The sequence below is a fragment of the Mobula birostris genome, chromosome 29 (genome assembly GCF_030028105.1).
Source record: "Mobula birostris isolate sMobBir1 chromosome 29, sMobBir1.hap1, whole genome shotgun sequence".
Lineage (NCBI taxonomy): Eukaryota > Metazoa > Chordata > Chondrichthyes > Myliobatiformes > Myliobatidae > Mobula > Mobula birostris.
The window spans coordinates 36,092,274-36,111,806 of NC_092398.1; the positions used below are offsets into that span (position 1 = coordinate 36,092,274).

General features: G+C 49.0%; 2 protein-coding genes across 2 annotated transcripts in view; both read right to left on the reverse strand.

The window, feature by feature from the left end:
* The window catches only part of LOC140190183 (uncharacterized), a 73,699-nt gene extending 64,850 nt beyond the window's left edge, over window positions 1-8,849 (reverse strand). The window contains exons 1-4 of the mRNA XM_072246696.1: window positions 8,838-8,849; window positions 7,376-7,676; window positions 5,849-6,050; window positions 5,355-5,503 (exon numbers count right to left, since the gene is read on the reverse strand). Of these exons, the coding sequence (XP_072102797.1) occupies window positions 5,355-5,503; window positions 5,849-6,050; window positions 7,376-7,676; window positions 8,838-8,849 (664 nt within the window). The remainder of the gene's footprint in view (window positions 1-5,354; window positions 5,504-5,848; window positions 6,051-7,375; window positions 7,677-8,837) is intronic.
* Window positions 8,850-16,208: 7,359 nt separating this feature from the next.
* mboat7 (membrane bound O-acyltransferase domain containing 7) overlaps window positions 16,209-19,533 on the reverse strand; it is a 77,681-nt gene continuing 74,356 nt past the window's right edge. The window contains exon 8 of the mRNA XM_072246343.1: window positions 16,209-18,089. Coding sequence (XP_072102444.1) covers window positions 17,627-18,089 — 463 coding nt within the window. The 3' untranslated portion in view covers window positions 16,209-17,626. The remainder of the gene's footprint in view (window positions 18,090-19,533) is intronic.

Sequence of the window (19,533 nt, forward strand, 5' to 3'; positions counted from 1 at the left end):
GTCCATCTCCCTCCGTTCCCCGTACACAATGTCCATCTCCCTCCATTCCCCATACACAATGTCCATCTCCCTCCATTCCCCGTACACAATGTCCATCTCCCTCCATTCCCTGTACACAATGTCCATCTCCCTCCATTCCACATACACAATGTCCATCTCCCTCCATTCCCCGTACACAATGTCCATCTCCCTCCGTTTCCCCTACACAACGTCCATCTCCCTGCGTTCCCCATACACAATGTCCATCTCCCTCCGTTCCCCGTACACAATGTCCATCTCCCTCCGTTCCCCGTACACAATGTCCATCTCCCTCCGTTCCCTATACACAATGTCCATCTCCCTCCGTTCCCCGTACACAATGTCCATCTCCCTCCGTTCCCCGTACACAATGTCCATCTCCCTCCGTTCCCCATACACAATGTCCATCTCCCTCCATTCCCCATACACAATGTCCATCTCCCTCCATTCCCCGTACACAATGTCCATCTCCCTCCATTCCCTGTACACAATGTCCATCTCCCTCCATTCCCCGTACACAATGTCCATCTCCCTCCGCTCCCCATACACAATGTCCATCTCCCTCCATGTGTCTATCTAACAGCCTCTTAAATGTGTCTCTCATTTCTGCCTCCACCACCACCCCAGGCAGCACATTGCATGCACCCACCCCTCTCTCTGTAACAAAACTGGCCCGTCATATCTCCTTTGAACCAAGCCCTTCAGCTTAAATGCCTGCTCCCTGGTATTAGACATTCCCACCCGGGGGAAACAGATACTCTCTGTCTACTCTATCTGCGCCTCTCGTAATTTTATAAACCTCTCTCAGATCTCCCCTCAGCCGCGGTCACTCCAGAGAAAACAACCCAGGTTTGTCCAACATCTCCTTACAGCTCCTGCCCTAATCCAGCTGGAATCCTGGTGAACCTCTTCTGCACCCTCTCAAAGGTCAGGTGGCAGAAGCAGTGAAGGGGAATATTACAGTCGATGTTTCTAGCCAAAACCATTTAAATATTAAACTACTTATTCATTTCCATAGATCTCTGGCCCGCTGTGTCCTTGGGCAATCTTCTACACCATCAACATCTCCACCCAGATCTGTAATTGATCTCTATCCACTGTATCCTTGGGCAATCTTATACACATTCACATCTCCACCCATATCTGTAACTGACCTCAAAACTGCTATGTCCTTGGGCAACCTTTTACACCATTAACATCTCCACCCAGATCTGTAACCGATCTCCATCCTGCTAGCTTTATGCAAGACCGAAACATAGGAGCTAAATTGGCCACCTCAATATTACATCTGTCAGAAATAGGATTGATGTTGGAAAAAATACGCGCTAGTTTATCCTTTGACACATGGGCCTGATGCACCACCTTGAACGGTATCAGGGAATGACGGGCACAAATAGATGAGTTATTAACCAAATGAAAAATTTTACTCCATTGATTATCTGAAAATGACTCTTGAAATTCCAATTCCCAAGCACGTTTAATTTTATCATTAGATATCATTCGTAAATCCAATAACCGTTTATAAATTATAGCTATCAACCCTTTTTGAAGTGGTTTAAGCTGAAAGAGAGCATCTGTCATATTAGGTGGATAAGCAGAAGAGTAACTTGGCAGCAAACCATGTAAAAAATTCCTAAATTGTAAATATCTAAAAAAGAGCACATTAGATAAATCATATTTATCCACTAACTGAAAATAAGACATTACACAATCCCCTAAAAACAAATCTGAAAAAGTTATTATTGCCTTGGTTTTCCAAATTAAAAAGGGCTTATCCAAAAATTGATGGTTTAAAAAAATAATTGAAATGGATATTACTAGAAAGAACAAAATTATTTAACTCAAAAAATCTACAAACTGAAACCAAATTCTTAATGTATGTTTAATAATGGGATTAAAGTTTTGTCTACTAATCTTAGAAAACGAAAAGGGAAGAGGAGCTCCCAGTAAAGAGGCCAAAGAGAATCCTTTCACCGAGTTTTCCTCCAAACCCAACCATGAAGGACATTCATGTATGTCTGAATAATGAATCAAAAAAGTATATTATTGAATATTAGTTGCCCAATAATACATTCAAAAATTTTACAAAGCCAAACCACTGTCCTTTTTTAATTTCTGCAATAAGGGTTCATTCAATCCAGGATTTTTGTTATTCCAAATATTGTTTAAAATTAGAGTCTATTCTGTCAAAAAAGCTTTTCGCAACAAAGGAAAGAACTGCCTGAAACATATGTAAGAATTTTGGTAGAACTATCATCTTAAAAGCATTAATTCAACCTGATTCATGTACAAGCACTCCCAAGCCACTCTGCAATGGTGCAATCTTTTACTATTTAAATACTAATCTGATCTTCCTTTTTCCCTTCCAAAGTGGATGACCTCACATTTACCAACAAAGTATTCCATCCCTTGTCTACTCACCCAACTAATCTATATCTCTCTGCACAATTTCACGTCACACTTACCCAGGTTAAACTCAATCTGCCATTTCTCCACCCAGATCTGTCACCGATCTCTACCTACTGTGTCCTTGAACAATCTTCTACACCATCCACATCTCCACCCAGATCTCGAACCGATCTCCATCCAGTGTGTCCTTGGGCAATCTTCTATACCATTCACATCTCCACCTAGATCTGTTACCAGTACCATTATTTTTATGTTTCTGGAAGATTTCCTCTCATTTTTTCTGAATTCCACTCAAGGCCATTTCCCTTCTCAATAGCCCGCTGCACCTGCAAACCAGCCCTTTGTGATTCATACACAAGTACTCCCAAGTCCTTCTGCAATGGTGCAAACTTTTACCATTTAAATAATAATCTGATCTTCCTTTTACCCTTCCAAAGTGGATGACCTCACATTTACCAACAATGTATTCCATCCCTTGTCTACTCACCTAACCTATCGACATCTCTGTGCACAATCTGAACTCACACTTGCCCAGGTTAAACTCCATCTGCCATTCCTCCACCCAGATCTGTAACCGATCTCCATCCACTGTGTCATTGGACAATCTTGTACACCATCCACATCTCCACCCACATCTGTAACCGACCTCTATCCACTGTTGTCATTGGACAATCTTCTACACCATCCACATCTCCACCCAGACCTCTAACCGATCTGCATCCAGTATGTCCTTGGGCAATCTTCTATACCATTCACATCTCCACCCAGATCTGAAACCGATCTCCACCGTGTCCGTGGGCAAGTTTCTATACCAGCCGTCCCCAACCACCGGGCAGCAAGGCATGCGCTACCAGGCCGCGAGGAAACGATATGATTTGGCGATAGGAGTCAGCTGCACCTTTCCTCATTCCCTGTCACACCCACTGTTGAGCTTGAACACACATGAGCTCATTACCCGCGCGTCATCCATGTCAGCGCGGGAAGGAGATCAACTCCTCGAGCTTGCAATTGACGGCGGGCTGAAAAGTATGTTTGGCATAACATCTCTGCCGGCGTTCTGGATCAAAGTCAAGGCTGAATATCCTGAGATAGCCACGAAAGCACTGAAAAAAGTTGCTTCCATTTCCAACATCATATCTCTGCAATAAAAACTAAACTGCGGATTAGACTGGACATAAGGAACCCCCTTCGAGTATCGCTGTCTCCCAACACCCCTCGATAGGACCGTCTTGTTGCAGAGAAACAAGCCCAGGGCTCCCACTGATTCAGCGATATTGGTGCGTTGCAATGACTTTATATGTTCATACGAGGAAAATACGTGCTGTGTGTTTAATATCCAAACGTTACTTAAAATGTTATGATGCTATTGACTTATATAACCATTTAACAATTACAGCACGGAAACAGGCCATCTCTGCCCTTCTAGTCCGTGCCAAACGCTACTCTCACCTAGTCCCACCGACCTGCACTCAGCCCATAACCCTCCATTCCTTTCCTGTCCATATACCTATCCAATTTAACTTTAAATGATAATGTCGAACCTGCCTCAACCACTTCTGCTGGAAGCTCGTTCAACACTTACTTCAAGCTCCCCTGTCCTCCCCTGAAAATTGACTTATCACTATATTCATGTGAGGAAAATATGTGCTGTGTGTTTAATGTTAAATTCGTTAGATAAACCCTTTTCGAAACGAAATTGAGTGTATTAGGCAGTTATCACCTATATTCCAGTCATGATTAACACTCCCAACGCCCCCCCCGAACAGAATCGCCAAAAACGATTTTTAAAAAATCACACACATGCACACTGGTGCCCGCACAAGGCTTCATTGTCATTGGAGTCTTTCTTGGGGTAAACACAATGTATTTGACTGCTACCTTTGTACGTTAGCAACCCTACCCCCACTCCCCCCACCCCGCCAGTCGGCTGGTCCGCAAGAATATTGTCAATATGAAACCGGTCCGCAGTGCAAAAAAGGTTGGGGACCCCTGTTCTATACTATCCATATCTCCACCCCGATCTGTAACCAATCCTTATCCCGCTGTGTCTTTGGGCACTCTTGTACACCATCCACATCTCCACCAAGATCTGTAACCGATCTCTGTCTACTGTGTCTTTGGACAATCTTCTACAACATCCACATCTCCACCCAGATCTCGAACCGATCTCTATACCACTGTGTCCTTCGGCAATCTTCTACACCCTCCACATCTCCATCCAGGTCTGTTTATCAGTGGAAACAACTTTTCTGCTTCTATCTTATCTATCACTTTCATTATTTTTATGTTTCTGGAAGATTTCTTCTGATTTTTTCTGAACACCAGTGAGTACAGTCCCAGGACAACTCAATCTCTCCTCATAGTTCAACACCCTCATCTCTGGAATCAACCTGGTGAACCTCCCCTCCAAAGCCAGTATATCCTTCCTCAAGTAAGGAGACCAGAACTGCACACAGTACTCCGGGTGCAGCCTCACCAGTACCCTGTACAGTTGCAGCATAACCTCCCTGCTCTTAAATTCAATCCCTCTAGCAATGAAGGCCAACATCCCATTTGCCTTCTTGATAGCCTGCTGTATCTGCAAACCAAATTCCTGTGATTCATGCACAAGCACTCCCAAGTCCCTCTGCAATGGTGCAATCTTTTACCATTTCAATAATAATCTGATCTTCCTTTTTCCCTTCCAAAGTGGATGACCTCACATTTACCAACAATGTATTCCACCCCTTGTCTACTCACCTAACCTACCGACATCTCTGTGCACAATCTGAACTCACACTTGCCCAGGTTAAACTCCATCTGCCATTTCTCCACCCAGATCTGTAACCGATCTCCATCCACTGTGTCGTTGGACAACCTTGCTGAATCTTTCTGCTCCAATACACTGGTGACTGTGTCTGCAGTTGGACAAAGGAACACTCGCCTACCCTCGATCTCGCGGAGTGAATTCCTCCAGGGCTCGATGTAGCTGAGGGCATTGCGCACATCCCTCTGGAGATGCTGCAAGTATCTGCGGGGCGTGTCCTCCCACTGCTTCCAGCTTCCGTCGCAGGCGCTCATGGCCTGAATCATCTCCCTACAACAGGACAGAGGGTCACAGAGGCTGGGGGAGCACGGGTTGGGGGGTTGGAACAGGAGGGTGAGGATAGAGTAATGGGGAGGGAGAAGGGGGTAGGGGGAGGGGGAGGGTGAGGGGGGAATGAAGAGGGGAGGATGAAGGGGGGTTGGAGGGGAGAATGGAGGAGGAGGTGTATGAGGGGGATATAGGAGGACGGGGGCAGGAGGAGGGGGAATGAGGAAGGAGAATGAGGGGGAATGAGGAAGGGGAGGGGGGAGAGGAGGGGGAGAGGAGGGGGGAGAGGAGGGGGGGAGAGGAGGGGGGAGAGGAGGGGGGAGAGGAGGGGGGAGGGGTGTCACTAACCTGACGCGGCGTCTCTGCGCCATGTCAAGTGGAATTTCCTTTGGGTTTGCATCTGCCCACAGCGCCTGCGGGTCGGCGGTTCTCGGAGCTGCGCACGTCAGGGTGTCAGATCCAGGGAGGGGGAGCTCGCTCCGGTGTCTGAGGGATCCCCAACCGTCAGAGTGATCTATGCTTCCACGGAGAGATGCTGCCCATGGAGAGCCTGGGGAGAGGGGGGAGAGACGGAGAGGGAGGGAGGGTGAGGGGGGAGAGAGGGAGGGAGGGGGTGAGGGAGGGTAAGGTGGAGGGAGTTGGGGGAGGGGGAGACAGAGAGGAAATGATGACGGTTGAGGGAGGGGAACAGAGAGAGAGAGAGGAAATGATGGTTGAGGGAGGGGTAGAGGGAGGGAGAGGGGTTGAAGGAGCGGGAAGGGGAGGGGGAGAGAGAGAGGAAATGATGATGGTTGAGGGAACCCTGCACCACAGAGTGGGATGGGGGTGGTGAGGAAACCCTACCATATGGAGGGTGACAAACGGGCCCCCGTGCCACAGGAGAAGGGTGTGAAGAATCTCCGTCGTGCGCGAGGGTTGGTAAGAAAACTCCAATCCCAGGCGCGTGGCCAAGTGGTTAAGGCATTGGACTAGCGACCTGAAGGTCGTGAGTTTGAGCCCCAGCCGAGGGAACATGTTGTGTCCTTGAGCAAGGCACTTAATCACAGATTGCTCTGCGACGACACCGGTACCAAGCTGTATGGGTCCTAATGCCCTTCCCTTGGACAACATCGGTGTCGTGGAGAGGGGAGACTTGCAGCCTGGGCAACTGCCGGTCTTCCATACAACCTTGTCCAGGCCTGTGCCCGGGAAACCTTCCACGGCGCAATCCCAGGATGGGCAGAGAGCGCTCCAGGCTGTTGTAGTGGAGGCAGTGAGGGAGCTCCACGCACAGAGTGATGGGCGGTGAGGGAGCTCCTCGCACGGTGGGATGGGGCAGTGAGGGAGCGCTGCGGATGGCGGGATGGGGCAGTGAGGGAGCTCCTCACACGGCGGGATGGGGCGGTGAGGGAGCTCCTCCCACGGTGGGATGGGGAGGTGAGAGAGCCCAGCGGAACGTAGGACGGGGCGGTGAGGGAGCCCCGCGAAGGGTGGGATGTTGAGGTGAGGGAGCCCTGCGGACGGTGGGATGTTGAGGTGAGGGAGCCCCGCGGACGGTGGGATGTTGAGGTGAGGGAGCCCCGCGGACGGTGGGATGTTGAGGTGAGGGAGCTCCGCGGACGGTGGGACGGGGCGGTGAGGGAGCGCCGCGGACGGCGGGATGGGGCGGTGAGGGAGCGCCGCGAAGGGTGGGATGTTGAGGTGAGGGAGCCCTGCGGACGGTGGGATGTTGAGGTGAGGGAGCCCCGCGGACGGTGGGATGTTGAGGTGAGGGAGCTCCGCGGACGGTGGGGCGGGGCGGTGAGGGAGCTCCTCACACGGTGGGACAGGGAGCTTCGGGCACGGAGGGGTCCCGCCTCGGTGAGGATCTGCTCTCCCCCCGGCGCTCCCACCTACCTGCTCGGCCTCTCTCAGGATAATCTCCCGCTCCCCACTGCATCGTTCGCTCTGAACGGGCACAGAGGCCTCCTGTCTCTGCGCTGATCGGGGTCTCGGTCCGCCGCCGGGGGTCACAGGCCGAGGCCGGCTCCGGGACAGGGTGACGGGGGAAGCCGCAGGTGAGACCGTGACCGTGGGTCTGAGACAACCACCGGCCGACTAGTTCCGGCTGTGTCCAGGTGAACGGGGCGAAGGTTCCGGGGCGTGTCCAGGTGAAGAGGGCGGAGATTCCCTGGTCTCTCCCACTCCCGGTCCCGGACTGTGAACACACACATCGGGAACAAATCCCCCATTCCCGTGTCCTTTCCTATCCGTGTACCTGTCCAAGTACCTTGTAAATGTCGTTAATGTTCCAGCCTCAACCACTTCCCCAGGCAGCTCGTTCCAGAGACGGATCATCCTCCAGGTGAAAAGTTGCCCCTAGGGTCCCTATTAAATCTCTTTCGCCCTCTTACCTTAAGCCTGTGCCCTCTGGTTCTTGATTGCCCAGCCCTGGGGGAAAAAGACTGTGCACTTTCACTCTATCTGTGCCCCTCGTGGTTTTATACATCTCTGTAAGGCCCCCCTCAGTCTCCTACACGCCGAGGAATAAAGTCCCAACCTGTCCAACCTCTCTCCATAACTCAGTCCCTCGAATCCCAATAACATCCTCGTAAATTTCCTCTGCCCTCTCTCCAGCTCAATGGCATCTTTCCTACAGCAGGGTGACCAGAGCTGAACACAATACTCCAAGTGCGGCCTCACCAACGTCTTGTACAACTGTAACATAACGTCCCAACTCCTGTACTCAGTGCCCTGACTGATGAAGGCCAGCGTGGCAAACATCTTCTTCACCGCCCTGTCTACCTGTGACTCCACTTTCAGGGAACCATCTCCTTGTACCCCAGGGTCCCTCTGATCTACGACGCTCCCCAGGGCCCCTGTCTACCTGTGACTCCACTTTCAGGGAACCATGTCCCCGTACTCCAGGGTCCCTCTGTTCTACGACGCTCCCCAGGGCCCCTGTCCACCTGTGACTCCACTTTCAGGGAACCATGTCCCCGTACCCCAGGGTTCCTCTGTTCTATGACGCTCCCCAGGGTCTCTGTCCACCTGTGACTCCACTTTCAGGGAACCATGTCCCCGTACCCCTGGGTCCCTCTGTTCTACGACGCTCCCCAGGGTCTCTGTCCACCTGTGACTCCACTTTCAGGGAACCATGTCCCCGTACCCCTGGGTCCCTCTGTTCTACAACACTCCCCAAGGTTCCTGTCACTCCCTGTGAAAATCTGACCCAGGTTAGATTTCCCTCACATTCCTCCGTGAACACCCAGAGCACCAGGGCCTTCTCCGGAGCAAATCGATGCAGCTGTATTTCAGAAGGATTTTGAGAATTGGTTTTTCAACTAAAACACTCGAAAACTTCTATAGATGCACAAACCGTAGAGACCATTCCGACAGGCCACTTCGCTGCCTGGTATGGGGGCGGGGGGCAGCTAATGCACGGGGTAGAATGAAGCTACAGAAAGTTGTAAAATTAGTCGGCTCCATTGTGGGTACTGGCCTCCATGGTATCCAAGACATCTTCAAGGAGCAGTGTCTCAGAAAGGACACTTCCATTATTACATAGGAACGTAAGAAATAGGAGCAGGAGTCGGCCATCTGGCCCATCGAGCCTGCCCCGCCATTCAATAAGATCATGGTTGATCTGTCCATAAACTCAGCTCCATCTACCTGCCTTTTCCCCATAACCCTTAATTCCCTTACTATGTAAAATCTATCTAACTGTATCTTAAATATATTTAGTGAAGAAGCCTCAACTGCTTCCCCGAGCCGAGAATTCCACAGATTCACCACTCTCCGGGCAAAACGGTTTCTCCTCATCTCCGTCCCAAATCTTCTCGCCTGAATCTTGAGGCAATGTCCCCTAGTTCTAGTCTCACCTACCAATGGAAACAACTTTCCTACTTCTATCTTATCTATCCCTTTCAAAATTTTGTATGTTTCTATAAGATCCCCTCTCATTCTTCGGAATTCCAGAGAGTGTAGTCCCAGTCAACTCAATCTGTCCTCATAGGTTAACCTTTTCATCCCGGGAATCAACCTGATGAACTTCTTCTGCACTCCCTCCAAAGCCAGTATTTCCTTCCTCAAGTATGGAGACCGGAACTGCACACAGTACTCCAGGTGCGGCCTCACCAGTACCCTGTATAGTTGCAGCATGACCTCCCTGCTCTTAAATTCAATCCCTCTAGCAATGAAGGCCAACATTCTGTTTGCCTTCTTAATAACAAGCTAACTTTTTGCGATTCATGAACAAGCACTCCCAATTCCCTCTGCACAACAGCATGCTGCAATCTTTCACCAGTTAAATAATAATCTGCTCTTCTATTATTCCTTACAAAGTGGATGATCTTGCTTTTACCAACGTTGACCTTGGCCCACTCACTTAACCTATCTATATCCGTCTGCAGATTCTCCACATCCTCTGTACAATTTGCTTTTCCACTCAGTTTAGTGTCATCAGCAAATTTTGCTACACTACACTTAGTCCCCTCTTCCAAATCTTCAATGTAAGTGATAAACAGCTGCGGGCCCAGCACTGACCCCTGCGGCAGCCCACTCACCACTGACTGCCAACCGGAGAAACACCCATTTATACCAACTCTCTGCCTTCTATTGGTTAACCAATCCACTATCCATGCCAGTACACTTCCTCCGACTCTATGCATCCATATTTTATTTATAAGTCTCTTGTGTGGCACCTTATCGAGCACCTTCTGGAAATCCACCTGTTCCCCTCTATCCACTGCACTCATTATGTCCTCAAAGAACTCCAGCAAGTTTGTCAAACAGGACCTGCCCTTTCTGAATCCATGCTGCGTCTGTCTAATGGAACCACTTCTTTCTAAATGTTTCACTATTTCTTCCTTAATGACAGCTTCAAGCATTTTCCTGACTACAGATGTTAAGCTAACTGGCCTATAGTTGCCCGTCTTTTGCCTACATCCTTTTTTGAAAAGTGGCGTGACATTTGCTGTCTTCCAATCTGCCAGGACCTGCCCAGAGTCTAGAGAGTTTTGATAAATGATTACCAATGCGTCTACTATAACCTCTGCCAATTCCCTCAGCACCCTGGGATGCATCCCACCAGGATCAGGGGACCTATCTACCTTCAGTCCCTCTAGTTTGCTCATCACTATCTCTTTAGTGACAGTGATTTTATCGAGGTCCTCACCTCCCATTTCATCCATAACATCCTTCTTTGGCATACTAGATGTGTCCTCCACCGTGAAGACCAACACAAAATAGTCATTCAGTGCCTCAGCCATTTCCTTATCACCCAATATCAATTTCCCCTTCTCGTCTTCCAAGGGACCTTTAGCTACTCTCTTCCACTTTATATATTTATAAAAACTTTTGCTATCTGTTTTTATATTTTGTGCTAATTTACTTTCATACTCTATCTTCCATTTCCTTATTTTTTGTTTAGTTTTTCTTTGTTGCTTTTTAAAGTTTTCCCAATCCTCCAGTCTCCCACTACTCTTTACGACTTTGTACACATAAGCTTTTAATTTGATACTATCTTTTATTTCCTTAGGTATCCAAGGCTGGCTCTCCCCTCACCGGCTGTCCTTACTTTTGACTGGAATATACTTTTGCTGAGCACTGTGAACAATCTCTTTGAAAGTATTCCACTGTTCCTCAACTGTCCGACCAAATAGCCTGTGCTCCCAATCCACATTAGCCAACTCCTCCCTCATCTCGTTGTAGTCTCCCTTGTTCAAGCATCCTCCATCTGAATGCGAAATTCAATCATACTGTGATCACTCTTTCCAAGAGGATCCCTGACTGCAAGATCGTTAATCTTACCTGTCTCAGTGCACAGGACTAGATCTAAGATAGCATTTTCCCTTGTAGGTTCACTAACATGCTGCTCAAGAAAGCCATCACGGATGCGTTCTATGAAATTCTCCTCAAGACCTCCTTGATTCACCCAATCTATGTGGAAGTTAAAATCCCCCATGATAACTGCCATTCCGTTCTTACAAGCCTCAGTTATTTCTTGGTTAATCGCCTCTGTCACTGCAATATTTCTATTAGGTGGCCGATAGACAACACCCACCTGTGATTTTTTCCCTTTACTATTCTTAATCTCTACCCAGATGGACTCAACATTCTGCTCCATAGATCTTATATCATCTCTCACAATCACCCTGATCTCATCCCTAATCAAGACCGCCACTCCACCTCCTTTGCCCTCCTGCCTATCTTTCCGTATTACCTGACACCCTTGGATATTTAATTCCCAGTCACCTCCACCTTGCAACCAGGTTTCTGTAATGGCCACTAAATCGATATGCCTTGGTACTGATCTGTGCCACAGGTTCACTAACCTTGTTTCTAATACTACGGACATTTAGATAAAGTGCCTTATGCTCATGTTCCTTTTAGAATCTAGTGACCTATGCGATTTTTGCTTTTCACTTTTATGCACTCTACTCTTACTTCTTCCTTCACTAACTCTAGTTTTGGTCTCTGCATCACTTCCCTCTTCTTTTCTGTGTGGGTTCCCATCCCCCTGTCATATTAGTTTAAAGCACTAGCAAACAATCTCCCTAGGACATTGATCTCAGCCCTGCCCAGATGTAGACTGTCCGGGTGGTACTGGTCCCACCTCCCCCAGAAGCGGTTCCAATGCCCCAAGAATCTGAAACCCTCCCTCCTGCACCACCGCTCACGCCACATATTCATTCTAGCTATCCTGCTATTCCAACTCTGGCTAGCACGTGGCACCGGTAATAATCCTGAGATTTATTATTAAAGGCTCTCAACACGCAGGACATGCTCTCTTCTCATTGTTACCGTCAGGTAGGAGGTGCAGAAGCCTGAAGGCACACACTCGGCGATTCAGGAACAGCTTCTTCCCCTCTGCCATCCGATTCCTAAATGGACATTGAACCCATGGACACTACCTCATTACTTATTAAATATTATTTCTGTTTTTGCATTAGTTTAAATTTAACTATTTGATATCATATATACTACAATTGTCTTATTTATTTTATTTTTGTATATTATGGCATACTGCTGCCGGGAAGTTACCAAACTTGCTGACGTATGCCGGGGTTATTAAAGTTGATTCACAGTGAGAGGGTGGTCACTGTGATGACGGTGTAGAATTACCTCGGGACGTTCTGGGCAAGATGCAATGTTACCAATTACCAAAAGAAGTGACTGTGCTCTGCCGAGGTTTTCACTCATAAAGGTTTATGATTCTCCCACGCATTCCTGCAAATTAACACTGGCCAGAAATCTGAATGTTCTTGGAGCTGTAGATTTTGAATGGATGGAGAGGGGACAATTTTCTCCAGAAGTCAATATGTATCTCCATAGTTTTGAGGGCATTTAGCCTCATTTTGCTGGCTCCGTACCAGGTCATTAACTTGTTTGCTTCCTGGTGATATTTGGATTTGATGATTAGTCAGCTGACATTTGGTTTCAAAGGTACATTTGATGTTAGAGAAATGTATACAATATACACCCAAAATTCTTTTTCTTCACAACCATCCATGAAAACAGAGGAGTGCCTCAAAGAATGAGTGAGTTAAAATGTTAGAACCCCAAAGCCCCCCCAGCTAACCCCCCCCCCGGCATAAGCAACAACCCCCCCTCCCCCACCAACAAAAAAAACATTGGCACCCCCCCCCCCCAGCAAACACTCAAGCATCAATGAGGACACAAACTTGCAAAACCCCCAAAGACTACTTGTTCACCCAGTAATTCAACATACCACCAGCTCTCTCTCCCCCTAACGAGGGAAATAGAGATGTCCCCATTAGAGCCTGTTGCAAACTTTATCAATTTAATTGATGGATCACTGGATACGCAGTACAAGGAGAAAATGGGAGTGGGGAGAGAAAGCCATGTGGACTTCTATCAAATCTCCACTCAATCTTCTACATTCCAAAGAATAAAGTCCTAATCTATTCAATCCATCCATATACAGGTCCTACAGACCTGACAACATCCTTATAAATTTTCTCTGTTCCCTTTCAACCTTATTTACAGCTTCCCTGTAGGTAGGTGACAAAAATTGCGACAATACTCCAAATTAGGCCTCACCAACATGTTTTCAACTTCAATATAACATCCCATCTCCTGTACTCATAAGCTTTCTTTATGGCCCTGTTTACTTATGACATCATTTTCAATGAATTCCCAGATGCCCCTGTTATACCATGCTCCTTGCTGCCCTACTGTTCCCTGTGTATGACCTACTCTGGTTGGTCTACCAAAGTGCCATGCCTCACACTTGTCCACGTTAAATTCCAGCTGCGAACTCTGATAGATTTCCCTGCAGCCCATACACCCTCAAACTTAATGCCATTCTCAAGTTTGTTGATCTAATTAATCTCATTGGGCATAGATGACAAACAGCAGACCCAGTACTGATCCCTGTGGCACTCCCACTGGTCACAGGCCTCCAGTCAGAGAGGCAACTAGTTACTACCACTCTCTGACTTCTCCCACAAAGCCAATATCTAATCCAGTTTACTACTCATCCTGAATGCCAAGCAACTGAACCTCCTTGACCAACCTCCCACGTGGGACCTTGGCAAGTGCCTTGCTAGAGTCCAAATAGACAACATCTACTGCCTTGCCTTTAACAACCTTCCTAGAAACTGCCTTGAAAAACTCTTTAAGATTGGCTCGACATAACCTACCATACAGGAAGCTATGCCGACTATCCGACTAAAGTGTATCACTTTACACCACACGCTGTCGGAGCAGTGCTGCCAGGATAACCAAGGACACGACCCTCCCAGCCAACACACTTTTCCTCCCTCTTCCCTCCGGGAGAAGGCTCTGGAGCTTGAAGACTCGTATGGCCAGATTTGGGAACAGCTTCTTTCCAACTGTGGTAAGACTGCTGAACGGATCCTGACCCGGATCTGGGCCGTACCCTCCAAATATCCGGACCTGCCTCTCGGTTTTTTTGCACGACCTTACTTCTCATTTTTCTATTTATGATTTATAATTTAAATTTTTAATATTTACTCATTTTAACTATTTTTAATATAAGCACAGAATCAAATATCACTGTGATGATTGTATGTTCTAGTACCAATTGTTTGGCGACAATAAAGTATAAAAGTAAAGTATCCTCAAGAAGTCCACATCTATCAAAATGCTCACACGTCTGACCCCTCAGAGTACCTTCCAATAACTTCCTCACATCTGATGTCAGTCTCACTGGCCTATAAGTTCCCGGTTTAAGTATAGAACCTTTCTTAAACAGTGGAACAACAATCCTCTAACACCTTTCTTGTCACTAAGGATGATTTAGTGGGGCTCTGCTAGAGCCCCAGCAATTTCTGCATCTGAGAGAGCACCTTATCAGGCTCTGTAGATTTATCCACCCTAATTTGCCTCAAGACAGCAAACACCTCCTCCTCCTCTGTAATCTGTATAGTGTTCATGAATTCGATGGTGCTTTGCCTCACTTCTATAGACTTCGTGTCCAGCTCCCCATATAGATTACCATTGTGATCTTCCAGAGGACCAATTTTGTCCCTTGCAATCCTTTTGCTCTGAACATATCTGTACAGTCCATTCAGATTCTCCTTCATCTTATATGCTAGGTCAACCTCATGTCTTCCTTTAGCCCTCCTGATTTATTTCTTAAGTGTTCTCTTCCACTTCCTGTACCCCATAAGCACTTTATTTGTTCCTTCCTGCCTAAACCTGCTATGCACATCTTTTTTTTGCGTAACCAGGGCCTCAATATCGCTTGAAAACCAAGGTTCCTACACCTGAAGTCTTTACTTCTTATTCCGACAGGTACAAACAAGCTTTGCACTCCCAAATTAGGACTTTAGAGGACTCTGACTTTCCAAGTACACATTTGCCAGGAAACAGACTGTCCCAATCCACACTTGCCAGATCCTTTCTGATACCATCAATATTGGCCTCTCTCCAATTTAGAATCTCAGTCCACAGACCAGACCTCCCCTTTTCCATATTTACTTTGAAATGAATGGCATTGTGATCACTAGTGTTCCCTACACAAACTTCTGTCACCTGCCCTGTCTCGTTCCTTAATAGCAGATCAAGTGTTGCACACTCTTGTGTTGGGACTTATACGAATTGATCAAGAAAACTTTTCTGAACACATTTGAAAATTCTATCCCATGTAGTCCTTTTACAGTATATTACAGTCACAGCCAATATGTGGGAAGTTAAAATCACTTACTCTACCTACCTGTGTTTCTTACAGCAGTCTGCTCTCTCTCTACAGATTTGTTTCTCCAAATCCCTCGGACTGTTGGGTGGTCTGTAATATAGCCCCATTAATGTGGTCATATCAGTTCCACCTCTCACACAAACTCTCCAGTCTGTCCTGACTGAGCACTTTGGTGACATATTCCTTGACTAGTAACGCAATCCCTCCTCCTTCAATCCCTCCCACTGTCACGTCTAAATCAGAACCCCGGAATATTGAGCTGTCAGATCTTCACAAATTGATCCAAATTAAACTGCATTTGCCATCCCTTGGCCCACCTCCCAGGTCTGTAAAGCCCGAAAACTGTCTTCAGTATCAACGACACTACTGATTTTGATGTCTTCTGCAAACTGGCATATACCGCACCACCACCCCCACCCCGACACCACCCCCGTGCACCCCTCCTTCAGTAACAGCACTGGTGAATATGAGACGTAATGCTTCAGTACCACAGTACACACATCTGCCCCACCTGAGAAGGAACAGAGGACCCTGAGCTATAGCAATATAACACCAACACAAAAGTCACAATCTTCTTTATATATTTTATATATTAAAAAAACATACAAAATAGTAAATAACTCAGATTGGCAATATTCAGCGACTGTCTCTCTCTCTCACACACACACACACACAGGCAGAGAGACCCAGCGTGGCACCACCTCCTTGCAGACAGTCTCTCTCACACACACACTCTCTACAAGACAACAGTCACAGGGTTCGCTTGTACTGACGCGGTACGCACACACGTAGGTGGAGACGGCTGTGCTGATACAATGTTACAGGCATAGGGAGATAAGGGCAGAGACAATGCTAGTGCAGATTCAGTGTTTTACACACAGAGGCAGCTCAGAAGTGGGAGACTGGGGTGCCGGTGAGTTCTCTCTCACACACACACACAGTTGTGGATACAGGGCATCTGGGTGCAGAGTGAGGCAGAGACAAGGAGAAACTGGGCAGCACCTGACCAATCATGGTTACCAAGGCACTGGCTCCAGATGAACAATGTAACTCACACACACACAAAAATATAGAACAATACACAGTGATATATGTCACTCCTGTGCTGGGACTCCCACAACCCCAGGGTCACTGGGCAGTGATGGGGAACAGGAACCCTGGCTGATATGCCACCCCCTCTCTCACTAACCCTGGGGTCATGGGGACGTTGATTACTGGCAATTGTAGAGGGGCTTTCAGGACAGAGGAGTTGTTGACCGTTTTAAGCAGATCGACCTGGAGGATAGGCCCACCTGAAGCAGGCACATGCTGGGAGTACAGGAACAACAGTGAAGTGTGGGGGTGGAGTGTGAGGACGAGGACGAGGACGGTGGAAGCACAAACAAGATGTCGGGGGTGTTCGGTGGTCAGGTGGGGCGGGGGAACAGATGGACAACCTGCAGGACCCAGAGTGGAGGGTGGAGGGGAGGGGTGTTTACGGGTTACAGGGGATGGTGGGTGGAGATAGGGGGAAAAGTTGGGCTTCATTGGGACAGTGGGTGGGGACGGGGTTTCAGCAGGTGGGTGGGAGGGGATTCATTGGGTTGAAGTGGGTGTGGTAAGTGTAAAGGGGTGGGATTATAAGAACAAGGGGCAGATTTACCATGAAATGGTGGCTGGGGTACAGGAGACAGGAGAGGCCAGGGGAAAATGGGCAAGGTTTTGAGGAGAGAGGAGGGGTTAGTGGTAAAGGCTTTAATTCTGGGTGTCGGGCTGGGGTTTCTCTGGGAGAAAGGAGGGGTGGGACAAGGATAGAGGGGCAGAGTTAGTGGCAACAGAGGCTTTAGTTTTATGGCAGAGCCTGTACTGAATGGATAGAGCCTCACCAACAGGAAGTAGTTGGGTGGAGGGGTGGACATAACAGTGTGCACCCTATCATCATTCCCAAGAGATCCACTGCCCTGAATTGTAGTTCCCCACCCCACTGACCACATAAAATGTTCTCACTCCTCCCTCTGGGACCCCCGCCGGCGAACCCCCCCTCGCTCTTGACCTTCGGGTCTGGGGGAGGCAGGAGGCGGAGGGGTGAAGGGGATGGGGGTAGCAGACAGGGGTGGTGGGGGTCGGATTCCCCCGGACTGGGACCGGGGGGTGAGGGCGTAGCCCACAATGAAGAAAGCCAGGCAGAGGAGATGCTGGTAGAAGTAGAGCAGGCGCCAGTGAGCCAGCGTGTCGGGCAGCGTCAGCAGGACAAAGCCAGCCGCCATGTAGTCGTAGGCACGCATCTTCCAGAACCACTGCAGCCAGCTGTAGGCGCGGAGGGGGTAGCCAGCCCCCAGGCGTGCCTGCACTCCTCGTTCCATCGCCCCCTCCGCTGCCAGGCACACCGGGATGGTCAGGAAACTCAGGTAGTATCCGGGATGCAGGCCATGCCAGAAAGCACTGACGAACATGGTCCAGCCGATCCTGGGGGAGGACAGAGAAAAGGGGGAGAGGAGAGAGAGGAGGGGGCGGGGAGAGGGGAAGTGCGTGGGAGAAAAAAAATAAAAGTTTTAAAACGATGAAAAGTGTTTGTGGAGAGAGAGTGAGACGAGGTGGGGGTGTAGATTGAAAGGGGAAGAAATGGCAGAGACAGTCACTGAGGGAGGTGACAGTGTCGCTGATGAAGGTGATATAGGGAGGGGTACAGTGATGGTTGTCTCCAGTGGGTGAGACTGGGAGGACAGCAGTCTGTGGCGAGTGAGACTGGGAGAGACGGCAGTCTCCGGTGAGTGAGACTGGGAGAGAAAGCAGTCTCCGGTGACTGAGGTTGGGAGAGACGGCAGTCTCCGGTGAGTGAGACTGGGAGATTTTGCAGTCTCCGGTGAGTGAGACTGGGAGAGACGGCAGTCTCCGGTGAGTGAGACTGGGAGAGACGGCAGTCTCCGGTGAGTGAGACTGGGAGATTTTGCAGTCTCCGGTGAGTGAGACTGGGAGAGACGGAAGTCTCCGGTGAGTGAGACTGGGAGAGATTGCAGTCTCCGGTGAGTGAGACTGGGAGAGACGGCAGTCTCCGGTGAGTGAGACTGGGAGAGACGGCAGTCTCCGGTGAGTGAGACTGGGAGATTTTGCAGTCTCCGGTGAGTGAGACTGGGAGAGACGGAAGTCTCCGGTGAGTGAGACTGGGAGAGATTGCAGTCTCCGGTGAGTGAGACTGGGAGAGACGGCAGTCTCCGGTGAGTGAGACTGGGAGAGATTGCAGTCTCCGGTGAGTGAGATTGGGAGAGACGGCAGTCTCCGGTGAGTGACACTGGGAGAGACGGCAGTCTCCGGCGAGTGAGACTGGGAGAGACGGCAGTCTCCGGCGAGTGAGACTGGGAGAGACAGCAGTCTCCGGTGAGTGAGACTGGGAGAGATTGCAGTCTCCGGCGAGTGAGACTGGGAGAGACGGCAGTCTCCGGTGAGTGAGACTGGGAGAGATTGCAGTCTCCGGTGAGTGAGACTGGGAGAGACGGCAGTCTCCGAGTGAGACTGGGAGAGACGGCAGTCTCCAGTGAGTGAGACTGGGAGAGATTGCAGTCTCCGGTGAGTGAGACTGGGAGAGACGGCAGTCTCCGGTGAGTGAGACTGGGAGAGACGGCAGTCTCCGGTGAGTGAGACTGGGAGAGATTGCAGTCTCCGGTGAGTGAGACTGGGAGAGATTGCAGTCTCCGGTGACTGAGGTTGGGAGAGACGGCAGTCTCCGGTGAGTGAGACTGGGAGACTTTGCAGTCTCCGGTGAGTGAGACTGGGAGAGACGGCAGTCTCCGGTGAGTGAGACTGGGAGAGATTGCAGTCTCCGGTGAGTGAGATTGGGGGAGACGGCAATCTCCGGTGAGTGACACTGAGAGAGACGGCAGTCTCCGGCGAGTGAGACTGGGAGAGACGGCAG